Below are 19,710 nucleotides of genomic sequence, written 5' to 3'. Positions count from 1 at the left end.
TTTTTAGAGCCGATACTGATATTCTGTCATTTTTTTTAGTAACTTTGAGCCCCCTTAGGGACTAGAACCCTTGTCCTATTCACCCTGATAGAGCTCTATCAGGGTGAATAGGAGCTCACACTCTCCCTGCTGCTCTGTGCTTTGTGCACACAGCAGCATGGAGCTTACTATAGCAGCCAGGGCTTCAGTGGCGTCCTGGCTGCCATGGTAACCGATCGGAGCCCCAGGATTACACTGCTGGGGCTCCGATCAGAACTGCCACTGAGGAGGAGGGGAGCGGGGACCCTGTGGCCACTGCCACCAATGATTAATACTGGGGGGGGGGGCGCACTGCGCCACCAATGAAGATACCTCTCTCATTAATTCATATACAGGAGGCGGGAGCTGGCTGCAGAATCACATAGAGGTATCTTCATTGGTGGCGCAGTGACCACAGCCCCTCCCTTCCTCTTGTCCCCTGCCCTCCCATTGGTGGCAGCAGCAGCACAGGGGGAAGGGAGACACTGCTCCTTCTCCCCTGTGCTGCTGCTGAGGGAACACGGAGAGCGCTGTCAGCAGCGCGATCCTTGTTCCCCATACGTTATCAGTATATAGGCAAAATAGATGCTGATACGATAACGGCCAAAATACTGAATATCGGCCGATAATATCGGTAAAACCGATAATCGGTTGATTCCCTAATTTTAAATGCCGTATGCTGGCTTATGCAGCAGTTATGTATGTGCTTTATGGCAGAATTATTTCTGTACTGTTTGACAGAATACTATAAGCGGCCACATAATCCTGGAGCCGGGCTCCACGTCCACTAATCGCAGTGCACCTAAGCGCTATTGTAAACCGTACCAAGCTTTGACACCAACTGGAACATTTTTGGTGAAAATTGCCACATCTAGTTTTAGAGCAATCCTCCGCTCCTAGCTTGGCCATGTGGGCGTGGCTTTGTGATAAATGGGCGGGACCTAAGATGCACCAATTTGCACCAAAATTGTGCCTTTCTTCCATACAGATGTCACAAAGTATGACAACCAGTAGTGCCTGCACCGTCCAGCCTGAGCCGCTGTGATAAATCTGGTGCAGGTCTAGGGTAACGTCATGTACAGGTTTAGTAAATCTGCCCCATTCTCATCGCTTACTGTCTTTGTAGTGTGCTAACCACTGAGCCACTGTATATATTTTCCATGGGATATTTGTCTGTTACATCATAGTAATAATCTCTGGAAGCGATTAAAGGGGTTTCGCCATCACATACAATGGGGGATATCGCTATTGTCTGAAAGGTGCGGGTCCCACTTCTGGGACCCGCACCTACAAGGAGAACGGAGCGTAGAGAGCTGTGGCTGGAGGCCCCCTGGTTTCCCAAGGTCCGGCCACCACCAAGCGCTGCTCGCCGCTCCTCCCGTACATGTAAATGGGAGCGCACCGGACATGCGCCGCCCCCACTCCCATTCATTTCTATGGAGCCAACAGAAATAGCCTAGCTGGCTTGGTTATTTTCGGCGGTCCCATGGAAATGAATGGAGTGTGGCTGCGCATGCGCAGTGGCAAAACCCCTTTAAGGAATCGAGCCGTTCATGAAATAGAGCTTTTCGTCTGTAAAAGGTTGTCCTTGCTGCTGAAGAAGCTCAACCGTCCCACTAGGGCTGGAGAACTCACTTGGCCCTGACAATGTCGCATCTGCGCCATTATTCTGGCACAAGCAAAAGTTCTGCTTCCAATACCAGAGCAGGGACTGTTCATGCGCCACTACCTGAGAGTGTACCGGCAGTAACTAGAAGTTGCACACCCAGTAGTTGAAGGAATAAATGTTGGTGCCCGTCCATCAGGTGTCCACTGTCACGAATCACCAGTACCATAAAGTCTTTAGAGAGTAAGGAACGCCACTCCAAGGGTAATATTTCGATGTGAATAAAGGGAGTCATTTACTAACTATCTGTAACTGCTCACGCCGGATCTAAAAAAAGTAGGCATGTTGTGGGCAAGGAAGGGGCAGGCCGGCTGGCCCGTCTCATTTATAATTTTCTACGCCTGTTTTAAGTGTAAAAAATGATGTATATGTAAGACAAAGAAGCCGACATAGATTTAGATAGGTGCTGGATGTGCCGAAAGTTACGTAGAGGCCGGCGCTTCTACATAAATTCGAGGGGTTTTATGACCGCCACAGTTTATTATATCCAGTTACACTAAACACAGTAAAGCAGCGACATTTTGGAGCAGAGCTGCCCTTTATCAAGCTGTGATAGGCAAAAACATCCGTGAGTAACCATTATATGGGGAGTACAATACGGAGCAGAAGAAACGTACATATAAAAACCAAGGTCACAAATGTTGATGCTGACTGCAGTGCATTACATAATGGTACCGTACCACAAATACAACGGTGTGGAATATTCCACCCACGCCAAAATGACTAAACAAGGAGGTGGGGTAGGTAACCCTTATTAATCAATGAATTTACCATGGTCACAGACATCACACTGGACAGGTTGTATGAAGGAAGGGCACCTGGGACAGAGGAGTCTGTTTTAGGTTACATTTACATATGCTCTCAGAACCGTATCTGGCATACCCGGACAGCACCATGCACCGCCACATCCTCATTGACTATAATAGCATCCAACAGGGATCTGGTGATTTTCCAGCATAAAGGAATATGTCAATGACCGTAACCAATGTAATCTGGATGCCTGGAGATGCCTACAAAGGTAATAAACTTCTGGACTTCAAAGCCAAATGCAGGATGATTTTTTGGGGGGTTAAACAAACAACCCAGCTCATTTTTAACACATATGATCAAGGGCTCCCTATGGCGACAAAAATGGTCACCAATGCAACTTTAGTCTTGTCACCATATGCTACTAGACCCGCCGCTGCAGCTCTGCAGTTTAATACTGCGGCGGGGCACAGGAGATGATAGTTCTCTGCCCTGCTGCCGATCACCCTCATAGGCTTCAGGCTTAGAAGGCCTGAAGCCTATAAGGTAGTAAATACTCGCTCAGGCATGCGTGATGACGTCATCACGCCTGCCTGCGCCGGGACACAGTGAAGTGATGTGGCCGTAGACCAGAAGAGGTTGTGGCCTGCATCGTGAACACCGGCGAATGTGGGATACAGGTGAGTATTAGTTGTTTTTTTTTCACTGCCAACTTGGGGGCCTTTACTAACAGGAAGGATAACGCTGCAGGGGGCATTGGGGACATAATACTGAAGGGGCACTTTGGAGCATTACTCAATGGGAGCACTATGAGGGACATTACTACAGGAGAGACGCTGTGGGGGATGTTACTACTTGAGGGACGTTACTACTGGGGGGGCGCTGTGAGGAACGTTACTATTGGAGGGACGCTGTGGGGGACATTACTACTGGAGGGGTACTTTGGGGGACATTACTACTGGTAGGGAACTGTTGGGGACATTAATACTGGGGTGCACTGTGGGAGACATAACTGGCAGCATAATTGGGGCACTCTAGAGGAATTTTTAATACTGGGGACAGTATAAGGGCCATTACTGGTGGCACTGGGGACTTTTAACACTGAGGCCCTATAGGGGGCATTACCAGGGCATTTTTTAATGGGGCATTACTGGATGCAATGTGGGGCATTTTAATCCTGGGGCACTATAGCGGAATTTTATGTAAATGGACATTACTACTAGGGGCACTATAGGGGACATTTAGGGGGCACTACAGTGGCATTTTTACCTAGGGTAAAATAGGAGATATTAATGCTGGAGGCACTGTAGGGGCATTTCTATTACAGGGACATAATAGGGGACAGTATTTTTGGGGACACTATACAGGCATTACTACTAGGAGAACAATATAGGGTTTTATTATTATTATTATTACTGGGGGCATTTTAGCAGACATGATTATTACTGGGGAAGGGCACTCTAGGGGGCATTATAATTGCTGGAGGTACTATAGGGACACTGTCTACTGGGGTCACAATTTTTATCAGCAGGGGCATTTGGGAGCACAGTGGGCAAAGGGCTGGGAAGGACAGCAGGATGACATTGTTGGGAAACCAGGGTGGGGAGGTTGTGTTGAAAATGTGGGGAGACTTCTAAAAAAATTAAGAAATCTAACATGTTTTTAACAAACTCTGCAGAGCCTCGATGCGGCTGAAAGAATCTGTCATGGTGGTCTGGGTCAAACAAAGGAGAAGAGGAAAGAGAACGTCTACATGACAGGAGATGTCAATGGATGGAAGAGGTATGTGTTGATGTAGACTCCTATATGTTTCCTAGTTCTGGCAGGAAGTATGCTGTATGTAGAGCTGTCTCACTACTGTCTCATCTTCTCCTCTAAGTCTTTTTTAATTATAATTATATGTATTTTTTTTTGTCTGGAGCAGTTTGATCAGCATCTCCAATGCACCAACTATTTTAGCGATCCATGACCTTCTCTATACTATCCATCTCTGATACTTTCCAGCATTTTTTGCTTCTTTATACACACCTGAGTTACTAAGGGTACTTTGCCACTAGCGGCAAGGAACTCTGGCAGGCTGTTCCGGCGGGTGAACAGCCTGTCGGATCCATGCTGCCGCTAGTGCACGCGTGCCCCGGGCTACCGCCCCTGCCCCTTTGTCTATAATGGGGGTGGGCCAGAGTTTCGACAGCAGCACGGTAAACATGCTGAGAGGCGGCCAAAATAAAAGTACTACATGTTGTACTTTTATTCTGGCCACCTCTCAGCATGGTTTCCGTGCTGGCACCGGAACTCCAGCCCGCCCCCATTATAGTCAATGGGGCTGGAGCGGTAGTCCGGCGGCACGCATGCACTAGTGGCAGCACGGATCCGACAGGTTCAAGTTGTTACAAGCGAGTACAGCTACTAATTCTCCAGATGCAAAGGTGATAAACATTTGCTTGTTATGCAGATTCAAACTTCACAGGGGAACTAAGAGTGATCCCTTGCATAGATGCACTATTAACCATGACTGTCGAAAATATTGGCACTTTGCCTGCATATCTCCCTGTATGTTCTTGGTCTGTCCATCAGAGGGGCACTTTGAAGCTAGATCTATATGCAGAGATAACTGGGCACTCTCAGGATATCTGGACCATTTGAAATGTATTAACATATAATAGCATGAATAACTACTTACTGACAATGATAATATTAAAATGTAATATAAAATACCTATCCGCTACACCATAAAACACAACATGCAGTAATACAATATGACAAATGGAAAATGGTATAATAAAATACAAAAATTTGAGGAATAAAATAGAATATTCAACAATAACTCTATATTCGGCAAATATTCGTATGGGAAAGTCTTGTATTTAAAAGGTTGCGATAAACCAATGTCCTTTATGTACTTCACAGAAGTTTTAAGACCATTGTAGCATATGTGTGTTTTTATATATATTAAAAGTTATTTGGCAATATGATTTTATATGGTATAGCAAGGATTTTAATGGGAATAGACTCAATGAAATAGAGTGGATTAAAAATCGATCCACTCCAGGTTTTTGGAACATCTTATCCAGATTTTTGGAATAGCTTTTCCACTATATAAGAAAGGAATTGTTTGGGGGACTGACAGCTACTGAGGAAGGGGTACTGCTAAACCCCGAAACGCATCTAGCCTAGACAGGACCCCAACATTTGGACCACTTGGGAAGCTGGAGATTTGACTGGAGAGTCGCAAAGAAAGAACCATTTGTCACGCGAAAGGCATACTTGGAAAAGAACATGCAAGGCCTGATTCCATGGTGAAGGCCTGACTACATGTGCCAATCAATTGCCGGTGTGGGAGTTTATTACGAAATATTGGTCTGCAAACTTAGAGGACCATAACTGAATCTTTGTCGACTTATCAAAGGAGACGGTAAGACTATTCGATTTTATCCAGCGATTATTATCCAGCTATTTAAAAACTGCATTATTATTCCAGTGGGACGCTGCTGGTGGATGCTATTAGCGGGGCGCCGCTTGAGTTTGATCTTTGATTGCGCATTGGGCCTTTGCTTATTTTCGGATATCCCTGATATATATCGAAAGGGACGTACATAAAGGACATTGGTTTATCGCAACCTTTTAAATACAAGACTTTCCCATACGAATATTTGCCGAATATTCATACGAGTTATTATTGAATATTCTATTTTATTCCTCGAATTTTAGTATTTTTTATATTTTAGTATACCATTTTCCATTTGTCATATTGTATTACTGCATGTTGTGTTTTATGGTGTAGCGGATAGGTATTTTATATTACATTTTAATATCATCATTGTCAGTAAGTACAGTTATTCATGCTATTATATGTTAATAAATTTCAAATGGTCCAGATATCCTGAGAGTTCCCAGTTATCTTTGTTCTATTATATTTCTCTTTTTGAGTGGACTGGGAGAGTCCACTCGACTGTGTGCACCTCTTGGGTCAATAGCCAGTCTAGTGCGTCACATTTACTCTTTTTTTTAGATTTTTATGCAGATTATTTTATTCTGTCCCACAGGAACACAGGTCCATCTCTGTGCGTAGCTATAAACATCATAGATTAATTTGGCCGTTCTTCTAATTTTTAAAGGGGTTGTGCAGTTTGTTTAAACTGATGATCTACTCTCTCGATACATCATCAACATCTGATCGGCGGGGGCTCGACACCCGGGACCCCTGCCGATCAGCTGTTTGAGAAGGCAGTGGTGCTCCAGGAGGGTAGATCATCAGTTTAAACAAACTGCAGAACCCCTTTAATAGTTTGTTTATTTACTTGATATTAATAAGCCTGACCTGCCAATGAGAGGACTTCCCCTGAAGCTTCTTTCATCCTCCCCCATGGATTCTGGGATACGGGAATAAATAGGCTTAAACAATGGCTAAGTGAATAAGTGATTTACCGAATAATAGCAGTACTAAAATACATATATAGATACAACAGCAGTTATATAAAGTAAAGAAACGTTTAAATAGCTTAGTTCGAATCTTGGTAAGCTTTTGTTATGTGTTAGTCCCCAAGATAGTGGATAAAAAAGAGATAAGGTAGCAAGTTCAAAAGACATCTTATCTAGTGTTTACTGTTTGTGACATGTAGGAAGTATTTATACCCTATAACCCACACTGGGATGGACACAGAATAATCCAGAAAATTGCTTGTGTGTCTTCATTCTAAAATAATAAATTTAGGAATGTGGTATAGTTTAGAACTGTTATCTGTTAACTGTAGTGAAAAGTCATAAAGCGGACCAAGTTAGTTAGTTAAAATGTTACCTTCTTCTACTGCTAGCTATACTCAAATCATTTTTCCACATTTAAGATGCTTTTTTGTGGTTCCTGTGGTTGGGTTCAAGAAATAAAGGATAATAGAGTTGTAGTGAAGCTGAACCAACTTACAGTCAGGTCCATAAATATTGGGAGATCGACACAATTCTAACATTTTCGGCTCTATACACCACCACAAAGGATTTGAAATGAAACGAACTGCTTTAACTGCAGACTGTCAGCTTTAATTTGAGGGTATTTACATCCAAATCAGGTGAACGGTGCAGGAATTACAACAGTTTGCATATGTGCCTCCCACTTGTTAAGGGACCAAAAGTAATGGGACAATTGGCTTCTCAGCTGTTCCATGGCCAGGTGTGTGTTATTCCCTCATTATTCCAATTACAATGAGCAGATAAAAGGTCCAGAGTTCATTTCAAGTGTGCTATTTGCATTTGGAATCTGTTGCTGTCAACTCTCAAGATGAGATCCAAAGAGCTGTCACTATCAGTGAAGCAAGCCATCATTAGGCTGAAAAAAAAAAAAAACATCACAGAGATAGCAAAAACATTAGGCATTGCCTTAAAAAGAAGGAACGGACCGGTGAGCTCAGCAACACCAAAAGACCCGGAAGACCACGGAAAACAACTGTGGTGGATGACCGCTGAATTCTTTCCCTGGTTAAGAAAACACCCTTCACAACAGTTGGCCAGATCAAGAACACTCTCCAGGAGGTAGGTGTATGTGTGTTAAAGTCAACAATAAAGAGAAGACTTCACCAGAGTGAATACAGAGGGTTCAGCACAAGATGTAAACCATCGGTGAGCCTCAAAAACAGGAAGGCCCGATTAGAGTTTGCCAAACGACATCTAAAAAAGCCTTCACAGTTCTGGAAAAACATCCTATGGACAGATGAGACCAAGATTAACTTGTACCAGAGTGATGGGAAGAGAAGAGTATGGAGCAGGAAAGGAACTGCTCATGATCCTAAGCATACCACCTCATCAGTGAAGCATCGTGGTGGTAGTGTCATGGCGTAGGCATGTATGACTGCCAATGGAATTGGTTATCTTGTATTGATGATGTGACTGCTGACAAAAGCAGCAGGATTAATTCTGAAGTGTTTCGGGCAATATTATCTGCTCATATTCAGCCAAATGCTTCAGAACTCTTTGGACGGCGCTTCACAGTGCAGATGGACAATGACCCAAAGCATACTGCAAAGGCAATCAAAGAGTTTTATAAGGGAAATAAGTGGAATGTTATGCAATGGCCAAGTCAATCACCGGACCTAAATCCGATTGAGCATGCATTTCACTTGCTGAAGGGAGCCCCAAGAACAAGCAGGAACTGAAGACAGTTGCAGTAGAGGCCTGGCAGAGCATCACCAGGGATGAAACCCAGCGTCTGGTGATGTCTACGCATTCCAAACTTCAGGCTCTAATTGACTGCAAAGGATTTGCAACCAAGTATTAAAAAGTGAAAGTTTGATTTATGATTATTATTCTGTCCAATTACTTTTGATACCTTTAACAAGTGGGAGGCACATATGCAAACTGTTGTAATTCCTACTCCGTTCACCTGATTTAGATGTAAATACCCTCAAATTAAAGCTGACAGTCTGCAGTTAAAGCACATCTTGTTTGTTTCATTTCAAATCTATTGTGGCGGTTTATAGAGCCAAAAATTTTACAATTGTGTCCATGTCCCAATATTTATGGACCTGACTGTATGTATTGGGGAGCTCCTCTTGACATATGGGACAGTCCAAAGAAAAACTCTCACAATAGTAAATAAATACAATAAATGTTTTACAAAGTTTAGAAATCGATGGCCCTTATTTACAAATGTGTAAAAAAAATTATATCCAAAAAAGTGGCGCAAATGGGCACATCTTGCGTTTCTTTTTACCGACATGCTCAACAAGGGGTGGGGCCTAGTGGAAAGTGGGCAAAGCTTCATGGACTAAGATTTTGTGCCAATTCTTGCATAAAAAGGACACCAACCAATAGTTGCTATAGAGTCAGAAAAAAGTGTCTATCCAAGCACCACATTTATCATACAGCCTGAGCCCCTGTGATAAATCTTGCATATATTTAGCATATTCTGTATAGTTTACACCATCTTTAGGATTAGGGACAATTTTTGGATGTTTGGATTGTTGAGTGGAATTATTGTGGAGCAGTAACATGTATACAAATGGACCACTACCATGTTTCATTGATGGTATAAAAGCTGCTGCTGTTTGCATCTTCAGTCCTCCATATTGCTAAAAAGGTTCAAGAAGATCTGTATTTGTTTATAACTATTGAAATCCTAAGGACAGGAAATTCCTGACTGAGCTTTAGATTTATGAAGTGATCTACCAGTTGACTACTCAATACTGGTATTAACACCGTGGTTCATGATTGATTATAGAAGTGACGTGAAGGTGCAACATGTTGTTATCTCATAAAGGAACATAGCGGAACTTGATGAGCTATTCAACTCCTCTTCCAATCCATACAAAAAGAGAGTTGTTTGTTTTACATGGCATTTTGCATCATTTCAAATTGGTTCATCTTCTTTCCATTCAGGTTTCTACGATATAAGATCTGCTCAGTGGATATCTTCTATATAAGATCATTCTCCTGATTGACCCATCAAGGATGAATAGAGACAGGGTCAAGATAGCAGAGACTATATTAAATCTCACCCTGGAGATACTATATCGGCTTACTGGAGAGGTGAGAGGTTCTGATGATGTTACATTACATCATCTTATCTATGTTACTAACAGATGGACATGACTGGAGAGGTGATGGACTCTGGAAATGTATGTAGTGATATTTTTTACTGTGTCTCTCTTAATAACCAGGAATACACTGTAGGGAAGAAGTCCTTGAGTGAGCACAGTCAGGCCACTGTGTCTGAAGGATGGGGAAGAACCCTCAGCCTAGTCACAGGGCCTCCACTTCATTCCCAAGAAGAAGTCAATGAAGAGAAGATCCTAGAACTCACCAACAAGATCATTGAGCTGCTGACTGGAGAGGTGACACTGCTGGGAATGCTGGGACATTATACAGTAACACTATGAAGGGATCTGGGTGATGACTGTATCATGTTCTTAGGTTCCTATAAGGTGCCATGGAGTCTATTTCTCCATGGAAGAGTCAAAATGTTTAGAAGGAAACAAAGATCTGTACAAGGACGTCATGATGGGGGATCACCGGCCTCTCACATCATCAGGTAATAGACATGACTAAATACACACGTCCTCTCATTATTTGGTGAATTAATTCAGTCACTGGATGTTTTCTACAGTTAGGTCCGGTAAGAGAAAAACACAGGAGAGGCGGCACAGTCCTCTTGTTCCACAGCATGGTTCAGAACAACATCACAATGTCCCACAGGATGATCAGGTAGACGGAGATAAGGTCTCATGAAATGTTCTCTATGATCTGTAGAAGATCTTGTGTTCAGTCTTGTTCTATCCTTCTCAAACATCCCACATGACTCCTCCAACCGTCTTCATTTACAGTATTTGTTTCAGGTTTTGGATCCAGATAAAGATCTGAAAATGATTAAGGATACAGAGACATATGTGAAGGGTGATGAGCAGAGTATAGAGGACATTCCTACAGATAACCGCCCAGGTGAGTAGTAACCACTAAATTAAGCAATGAAGACTCAGGGATTCTACTCATTAACTTGATAGAACAACCTTACATTAAATTTTTAGGCTCTGTCTTCAGTCAGTTTTTTTAGCTTTATATTTACCCATCCAGCCAAAATACAAATTAAAAAAGGGGGAGAATGTGATACCATTGTAGGCAATAACTCGTGATAAGCTTTTAAATGTGGATGTACAGCAATGGACATGAAATATGAATGAGGCCTATTTCTACAACAATTGCTGTCAGTACTAATGAGAAAATAATTTTGTGACTAAGGATCGATTAGCTCCTGTTAGTCATGTTACTGTGTGCAACCAGAATACAGAACATGGAGTCATACACCGATTAACGATAACATTTAGAGACCCTCACAGGTAAAGTCAATATAATTTATTTGATGACAATGGAATCTGTCAAGCGGTGGCATATGTTTAGGCGGCAAGCACTGTGCAGTCATTTCTTTAAATTGACGCAGATGATGTGAATAGAGGCAGGGGAAATGGACCAGGGTAAGAATCTGAGCAGCTTCAACAAAGAAATACAGGGTCGCCCTCTGGGACCGCCACTAGCAAACTCTAAATCTGCTTCCTATCTTTCTTCACCACACTAGTTAGTAGATCACCGGAGCTCCCTGTGAGGACAGTTGAACTTGGCCACTCAGGCCCCATGTTATGTCTTTGGAGTAAGGCAGTAGAAAACAGGTGTGAGCTCGCAAGTAGCAGAAGAGTAAAAGCAAAACAAAAGACAAGGGTTTATTCCAGAAACAAGCTGAGGAGTCAAAGCCAGTAGAATCAGAAGAAACCTAATCAGTTAGATGAGAAGCAAATCCTGAAACAAGCCAAGGTCAACACACAGGAAGGTCCAACAGAAATGCAGCACTGTTTTTTTTGCAGATATCAGGAGCCAGAAAACCATAAATGACAGGCACTGACAGTCAGTGCCTGACTTAAATCCACCACCTAGCTTTGAGATTGAGACCAAGCCAGGGACCTGATTGGCCCAGCAGTTAAACTCCATGAAAAAAATGGATGATATAGATCAATGTATAAATCAATGTGATATACTTTTCAAAAATTGTTAGCATTCTGAAGGAAACCATGCTAATTTGTTCTAGGGGCAAGATGACCCAAAAAATGACGATTTGAGTGTTTAAATTTTTTTCTGTTATGTCAAACACTATGCTGAATACATAGCAGTCGTTCTTTATTGTTTTTTTGTGGAAAGGGGGGTGATTTGAATTTTCAGCCCTGTCATTTTTATATATTTGAATTTTACTTTCCCCTAACAGATTTTAATATGCAGCCATTGGATTGTTGATACCATCCTCTGCAATACTTTAGTGTTGCAGTCTCCGAGACTCATAGAGGTCGAGTGCGGCTATATGATTCTGTCACCGGCACCCGCCTCCTGTATTTGAATTAATGGGCGACTTATCTTCATTGGTGGCACAGTGCGCCCCCCCCAATCCCCAGTATTAAAACCATCAGTGGTGCAGTGCGCCCCCCCCCCAACCTAAGTATTGAAAACATCAGTGGCGCAGTGGCAGCTTCTGATCGGAGCCCCAGCATTGTAATCCTGGGGCTCCGATCGGTTACCATGGCAGCCAGGTTGCTACTGAAGCACTGGCTGCCATAGTCAGCTCCCTGCAGTTGTGTGCACAGAGTGTGGGAGAGTGTAAAGTCCTATTCACCCTAATAGAGCTCTATTAGGGTGAATAGGACAAGGGTTCTAGCCCCTAAGTGGGCTAATAGTAAAAAAAAAAAAAAAAAAAGTAAAAAAAACCACAAACACTAAAATGTTAAGTATAAATGAAAAAGAAAGATTTACAAAAAAAGCTAAACATTAATTTTCTTATTTTCTTTAAAAAATGAAAATGCACAGAATATCGGTATAAATTATCGGCTATCAGCCTGAAAGTTCGCAGAATATCGGTATCGGCTCTAAAAAAATAACAATATCTGTCAATCCCTAGTTGGCATCATATTTAACCTCTCAATATCCTCTGTACATGATGCTATGAGGTTAATATAATTCTATGGTTATCGTATACAAAATAATAAATACATTTTTATTCTTGGCAGATAACTGTACCAGGAGCTCAGAGGGACATCTGAAATCTTCTGACTTTAAAACAGAAGATTGTGGTATCTCAGAGGACACTTACAAAGAAGATGCCATTATCCCAGATATACCCTTAGTTCTTCACAGCAAACACCCATTTGATCCTTTTAAACAGGTCCAATCTTCTGATTTATCACAGCAAAATAAAAGCCACAGAAAAGCAAAAACAAGGGAGAAGCGATTTTTATGTTCAGAATGTGGAAAAGGTTTTCCCCATAGATCATCTCTTGTTGTACATAAGAGAATTCACACAGGGGAGAAACCATATGCATGTTCAGGCTGCGGGAAATGTTTTACAGATAGGTCAGCTCTTATTAAACATGAGAGAATTCACACGGGGGAGAAGCCATATTCATGTTCATACTGTGGTAAATGTTTCAATGTCGTATCAATTCTTGTTAAACATCAGAGAATTCACACGGGAGCAAAGCCTTTTCTATGTTCAGAATGTGGAAGAAGTTTTACAGAAAGATCCGCCCTTATTACACATGAGAGAATTCACTCAGGGGCGAAGCCATTCTCTTGTTCGGAATGTGGGAAATGTTTTACCCAAAAATCAACTCTTGTTAAACATCAGATAATTCACACAGGGGCAAGGCCATTTTCCTGTTCAGAATGTGGGAAGAGTTTTACTCAAAAATCAACTCTAGTTAAACATCAGAGAATTCACACAGGGGAGAAGCCATTTTCATGCCAAAAATGTGGGAAATGTTTCAAAGAGAAATCGACTCTTGTTAAACATGAGAGAAATCACATAGGCTTGAGGCCATTTCCATGTTCAGAATGCGGGAAATGCTTTAACCAAAAATCAGATCTTGATAGACATAAGAGAATTCACACAGGGGAGAAGCCATTTTCATGTTCCGAATGCGGGAAATGTTATAGACTTAAGGCAGGTCTTGTGGCTCATCAGAGGAGTCACACAGGGGAGAAGTCATTTTGATGTACCGTATGTGGAAAGTTTTAAAGTTCACAGTAAATGCGCATCGATGAACTCACACAGGAAGCACATTTTCGCGCCCAGATTCTACCTGTGTCGTAATAGAGGACTAGCTCCGTACTTTTACAGCATACTTTTACAGATAAGTCCCAGCAGTTTAACCGCTTAAATGTCACAGTAAAAAGTGACTGCAGCATCTAAAGTGTTTGACAGAGGAAAGATTTCCGCCAGGGACCTAAAATTTGTATCTACAGAGGCATAACCTCAGTGTAAAGTATAATTATGTTTAATAAACTTTTATATAAAACAGTCCAACCAAAAATGAAATGCGTACATTTTTTAATTTTTTTTATTTTTTTATTAGGCTACTTTCACATCTGCGATTTGGTTTCAAGTTTTGAGATTCAGCAGAGGAAATCAAAACTGGATCAGAACGGTTCAGTTTCATTTAACACATCAGGATGCGTCCGATCCGTTATGACTCCGTTGTATTATATCAAAAGGGAACAAATCGGATCCGTCACTAAAAAAAATGTAAGTCAGTGGGTGACTGATACGTTTTTTTTTATTTTAGGATCCCCCAAAAAATTAATCTGACACCACTGGCTTACATGGGTTTTTAGTGACAATCTGGTTTGTTCCATTTCGATGACTGGACACGAAACCACAATTTGCATCGGTTTTGTGTCTGCCGGAACAGGATGCATCCTGAACAGAACATACCCCATTCACAATACATTGGCCCTAAACGGAACCCTTTTAGCCAGGCTTTGAGATCTTCTGCCGGATCTCAAAACCGGAATGCCAAAATGCTGATTCGAAAGTAGCCTTAAAAAGTATGCATTTTAAAACACTATTTCACATAAAAATAATAATAATTTGGTACTACTACAATCTATCACCTGTAGAATAAAGATAATATAGTTATATTGCGCAACAAAAATACCACAAAAACATTGCAAGGTTCTTATTTCTCCAGGTCGGGGTATATCAGTAGTAGTAAGTGAGAGGCACTGGACTTGTATTTTCTTTTGAAGGCATTTCGATAGCCATCCGACTGGCTTTCTCAATAAGAATGACTTGTACAAGGAATCTCTGGCATTAAATACTAGCGACTCATGCTACCACTTACTAGTTTTATCTCCAGTGCCGTTGATTGCCACAGACAGCTGATTGGTGGGATGCTGGTTCAGGACCCCACCAGTTTGATACTGATGACGTCTCTGGAGGATATTTCATTGAAGTCTGAAATGGGTGGGTCTTTAAGGGGTTCAATACAGTTTAGTGACATAGTACAAGATACGAATACAAAGTAAAGTCATAGAATAGAAAGGGAAAGCAATACAGAGCACTAAATGATCATTAAAAATGTCTGCAGATAGCTCACCTGTATATCAACCATGTGTATAGAATATTTCACATCAATGTATATCGCATAATTTGTGGTGGCCAATCATTAATAAACATTTCTTTTAAAACTTATATTCTTGTGTCTGTGCCTATCATTCCTTATTCTTTAGATTTTAAGCTATGTTCTGAGAACCAATGGAGCTGAGTGAGAGCAGGTAGGCATTTTGGGGCAGATTGAGTAAGACTAGCATTTCATACATTTTTGGTATCTGCTGAAAAAAGAGAACTATCTCGCTAGCGCCACAAGTTGAAAGTGGCTCCCTATGAGTCACAATCTGATTTTTAACAAGCCTTTGGACAATAGCCTGGCCATATAGTCATCCATGGACAGCTGTTTCGGATACTCAGTAGGTAATCTGGAGGTGGATACAATCTAAGCAAGTAAGATTTGTTTGTTTAAAATCTTTCCCCTCTTTACAATGGCAGACCTGGTTCTGTGCAGGAATTGTTGTGCTTTTATTTCAGGTTCCACTCTTCGGAGGTTTGGATACTGTCTGATCTGTAGACAGCTCTCCATAATGCAGCAGGAAATTGCCTTTTTGAAATATGAGATTTGTAAATTAACCGTTAAACTCAGGCTGAGAACGTTGCAATGTCACTGCCACAGAGGCCCCCTAGAAATGGAAGATGGGTTACTACAGGTTCTGGTAGACTGAGAGTTGTGGATAGAAGACATGTCCCACAGTCTGTGGCTCTCCATAATTCATTTGCAATAGCAAAAGGATTTGGCGGCTCACTCACTGTTAACCTATGGAGTAGGTGCTCTACCACACAGCACTCCCTATTGCTGATAAAATACAGTTAAAGAAAATAGAGTTTGGCGTCACTCAATATCGGGCAACAATCAGACAACAACATAGATCTGAAAATATTATTTTATATTCGCAACATGTTGCATAAAAATCACAATAAAATACAATAAAATTACAATGAAATTATAATATATAACCATATAAAAACATATAGAGCGTGATCCCCTCTAAAAGCGCTAATTAGTCTGTCTGGCTTTAATGTGCGGTTTCCCTGATAGCCACCAGGGTAAAGCCAAGGGAACAGTTGCGTTGTAAAAGAGTCACAATGAGTTTTTTGTATTGATACAATATTGCTTGGGAGTTTAAATGTACTTTACCACTCCTATGGGTTGGATTTCCTGTAAGATGCAGTCGCTCTGTGAGCTGCGTGGAAATGTAAGTCCGATCTCTTTAGATTAAAACACCCGGCTGTTTGACGATGATCTTTGTTACTTTGGCCTTCCAGGACCTACTTGTGGCGTCCCACGTGGTGCTACTGGATAGGTCACGTGACTTTCGATTCCAGGCGGGGTTTTCAAATCTGTTCAGTATCCAATCATAGATGTTAAATGCTTCCTTTTCTTGTCCCTCACTGTCTGCAAACCAAACGCGTTTCGGGGTACAGCAGCCCCTTCCTCATTCATTTGCAGCACTTTCAGAGTGCAAGAGTGTGGTGAGGGTGAGGAACAATCATCTCCCATGCCTAAAGTATGCAAGACTGCAGCCAAAGACAAAAAGGAGAAGGTGAGGACTGGTAGTAAGCAGCTGTTGGTGGGCGATTCCATCATAAGAGGTGTGAAGTTTGAGGAAAATGGTGTTGTGAGATGTCTCCCTGGTGCTACTGCTAGCAGGGATAGACGACGGATCCTTAATATTGTTAGGCAAGCAAAGCAGGAAAGGGAGTTGGATGTTATTGTCCATCTTGGGACAAATTATCTGGCTTGCAATGAGATTTCAAAGGTGAAAGAAGCTTTTCACACACTTGGAAAGGATATACGGGAGGTTGCATCAACTGTTTCATTCTCTGCAGTTTTGCCTATGCATAACCTTTAGCATGACAGGAAGATGCGCATTTAGGAATTAAATGTATGGCTTGGTGAATGGTGTCTGAACCAAGGGTTTGGCTTTGTGTCTCATGTTAGCTCTTGTTGGAATGGAAAAGAACTGTACAAGAAAGATGGTTTGCATCTTTCTCTCAAGGGAACGAATGTCCTCGGTGAACAGTTCCAAGTATTTGCGAAGGAGCATTTAAACTAGGAAAGGGGGGAAAAAGGGTGATAATCCAGCAGTCCGACTGCCCCTCGGAACAATGAAGATGCCAGTAGCACAGAGGTTAAGAAATGAAAAGCTCAGAGTCTTGTCTACAAATGCTCGCAGTTTAGGGAATAAGATCAATGAACTTGAGGCTATAATGGCATCTGAGAATATAGATTTAGTGGCTGTTACTGAGAACGTGGTTCAATGGGAGTAATGACTGGGATATAACAATAACAGGGTTCTCTCTATACAGGAAAGACAGAGAAGGCAAGAAGGGGGAGGGGTGGCCCTGTATGGGAAAGATAGCATAAAATCTAATTTGATACAAGTTAGTGAGAACAATTTAGTTTTGGTTACCTTGCAGCTTGATAATCATAAGGTAACTAGTGTAGGTGTGATAAATAGACCACCTAGCCAAGTCAAAGAATTAGATGATCTACTAGTTTAGGAAATAACTTCCCCCTTCAATGTCATTTTAGCTATCATTATGGGAGACTTCAATCTTCCTGATTTAAACTGGAAAACCAAAATAGCTAGTTCTGCGAGGAGTACAGATATTCTAAATTCCCTACTGGGAATTCTCTCTCTGTCTCTACAGCAAGTAGTTCAGGAGCCAACCCGGAAGGAGGCCATTTTAGATTTAGTATTCACAAATGGGAATTTGGTATCTGATATTACTGTAGGGGAAAGCTTGGGATCTAGTGATCACCAGTCAGTGTGGTTTACTATAAGTACTGAGTCACACCACACAAACTGACTTTTCTCAAATTAAATTAGTGGTATACGAGTCCCTATCAGATTGGAACAGTTTTATTGGAGTCCAGGAGAAATGGGACTACTTAAAAGTGGCACTATTGAAGGCAACAGAAGATTGCATTAGGCTTGTCAGTAAAAGGAAGAGATCACTGTGGTACAAAATCATTAAAAACAAAAAGATAGCATTTAGGAATTTTTTATTTTTTTTTAAACGAGGATGACCGGGAAATTTATTGGATTAGGCAGAGAGAGGCCAAACAAGTTATAAGAGCTTCTAAAGCACAGGCAGAAGAGAAATTTAGCTCAGTCAGGGAAAAAAGGCAATAAGGCATTCTTCAGATACATAAATGAAAAAAGGAAACTAAAACAAGGATTTAAAAACAAAAGAAGGAAGGTATATGGAAGAAGATAAATAACTAGCTGACTGCCTCAATGAATACTTCTGTTCAGTTTTTACAAAGGAAAATGAAGGAAAAGGACCTCAGTTAGGAAAGAAGACTAATGAATCTTTTGATGCATGTGTCTTTACAGAGGAAGAGGTTCTAAGTCAGCTGTCTAAAATTAATACAAATAAGTAACAGGGGCCTGATGGGATACACCCAAAGCTATTAAAAGAGCTCAGTGGCGAACTAGCAAACCCATTAACAGATTTATTTAACCAATCACTGGCAACAGGATTCGTCCCAGAAGATTGGAAAATTAGCAAATGTTGTGCCCATTCACAATAAAGGTAGGGAGGAATCTGGCAACTATAGGCCTGTAAGTCTGACATCAATAGTGGGGAAATTAATGGAAACCATACTTAAGGAGAGGATTGTAGAACATCTAAAATCCCATAGATTGAAAGATGAAAAACAGCATGGGGTTACTTCAGGGAGATGATGTCAAACTAATCTTATTGATTTTTATTTTTTTTTGATTGGGTGACTAAAATAATAGATGGAGGAGGTGCAGTAGACATCGCTTATCTAGACTTTAGTAAGGCTTTTGATACTGTCCCACATAGAAGACATATCAATAAATTGCAGTCTTTGTGCTTGGACTCCCATATTGTTGAATGGATTAGGCAGTGGCTGAGGGACAGACAACAGAGGGTTGTAGTCAATAGAGTATATTCAGACCATGGTCTTGTTACCAGTGGGGTACCTAGGGGATCTGTTCTGGGACCCATATTGTTTAATATCTTTATCAGCGAAATTGCAGAAGGCCTCAATGGTAAGGTGTGTCTTTTTGCTGATGACACAAAGATTTGTAACAGGGTTGATGTTCCTGGAGGGATACACCAAATGGAAAAGGATTTAGGAAAACTAAAGGAATGTCAGAATTCTGGCAACTAAAATTTAATGTTGATAAGTGCAAGATAATGCACCTGGGGCATAAAAACCCAAGAGCAGAATATAAAATCAGTGATACAGTCCTAACCTCAGTATCTGAGGAAAGGGATTTAGGGGTTATTATTTCAGAAGACTTAAAGGTAGGCAGACAATGTCATAGAGCAGCAGGAAATGCTAGCAGAATGCTTGGGTGTATAGGGAGAGGCATTACCAGTAGAAAGAGGGAGG

The 19,710-nt window shown here is 41.4% G+C and overlaps 1 protein-coding gene across 1 annotated transcript in view; it reads left to right on the top strand.

The window, feature by feature from the left end:
* LOC122941918 (zinc finger protein 184-like) overlaps positions 1 to 19,710 on the top strand; it is a 104,629-nt gene that overhangs the window by 56,445 nt on the left and 28,474 nt on the right. Inside the window, exons 4-7 of the mRNA XM_044299416.1 lie at positions 10,328 to 10,445; positions 10,521 to 10,618; positions 10,738 to 10,852; positions 12,955 to 13,927. Coding sequence (XP_044155351.1) covers positions 10,328 to 10,445; positions 10,521 to 10,618; positions 10,738 to 10,852; positions 12,955 to 13,927 — 1,304 coding nt within the window. The remainder of the gene's footprint in view (positions 1 to 10,327; positions 10,446 to 10,520; positions 10,619 to 10,737; positions 10,853 to 12,954; positions 13,928 to 19,710) is intronic.

Source organism: Bufo gargarizans, chromosome 6 (assembly GCF_014858855.1).
Source record: "Bufo gargarizans isolate SCDJY-AF-19 chromosome 6, ASM1485885v1, whole genome shotgun sequence".
Lineage (NCBI taxonomy): Eukaryota > Metazoa > Chordata > Amphibia > Anura > Bufonidae > Bufo > Bufo gargarizans.
Note: the sequence above shows the minus strand (reverse complement) of the source record. Positions and strands in the feature narration are given on the sequence as shown.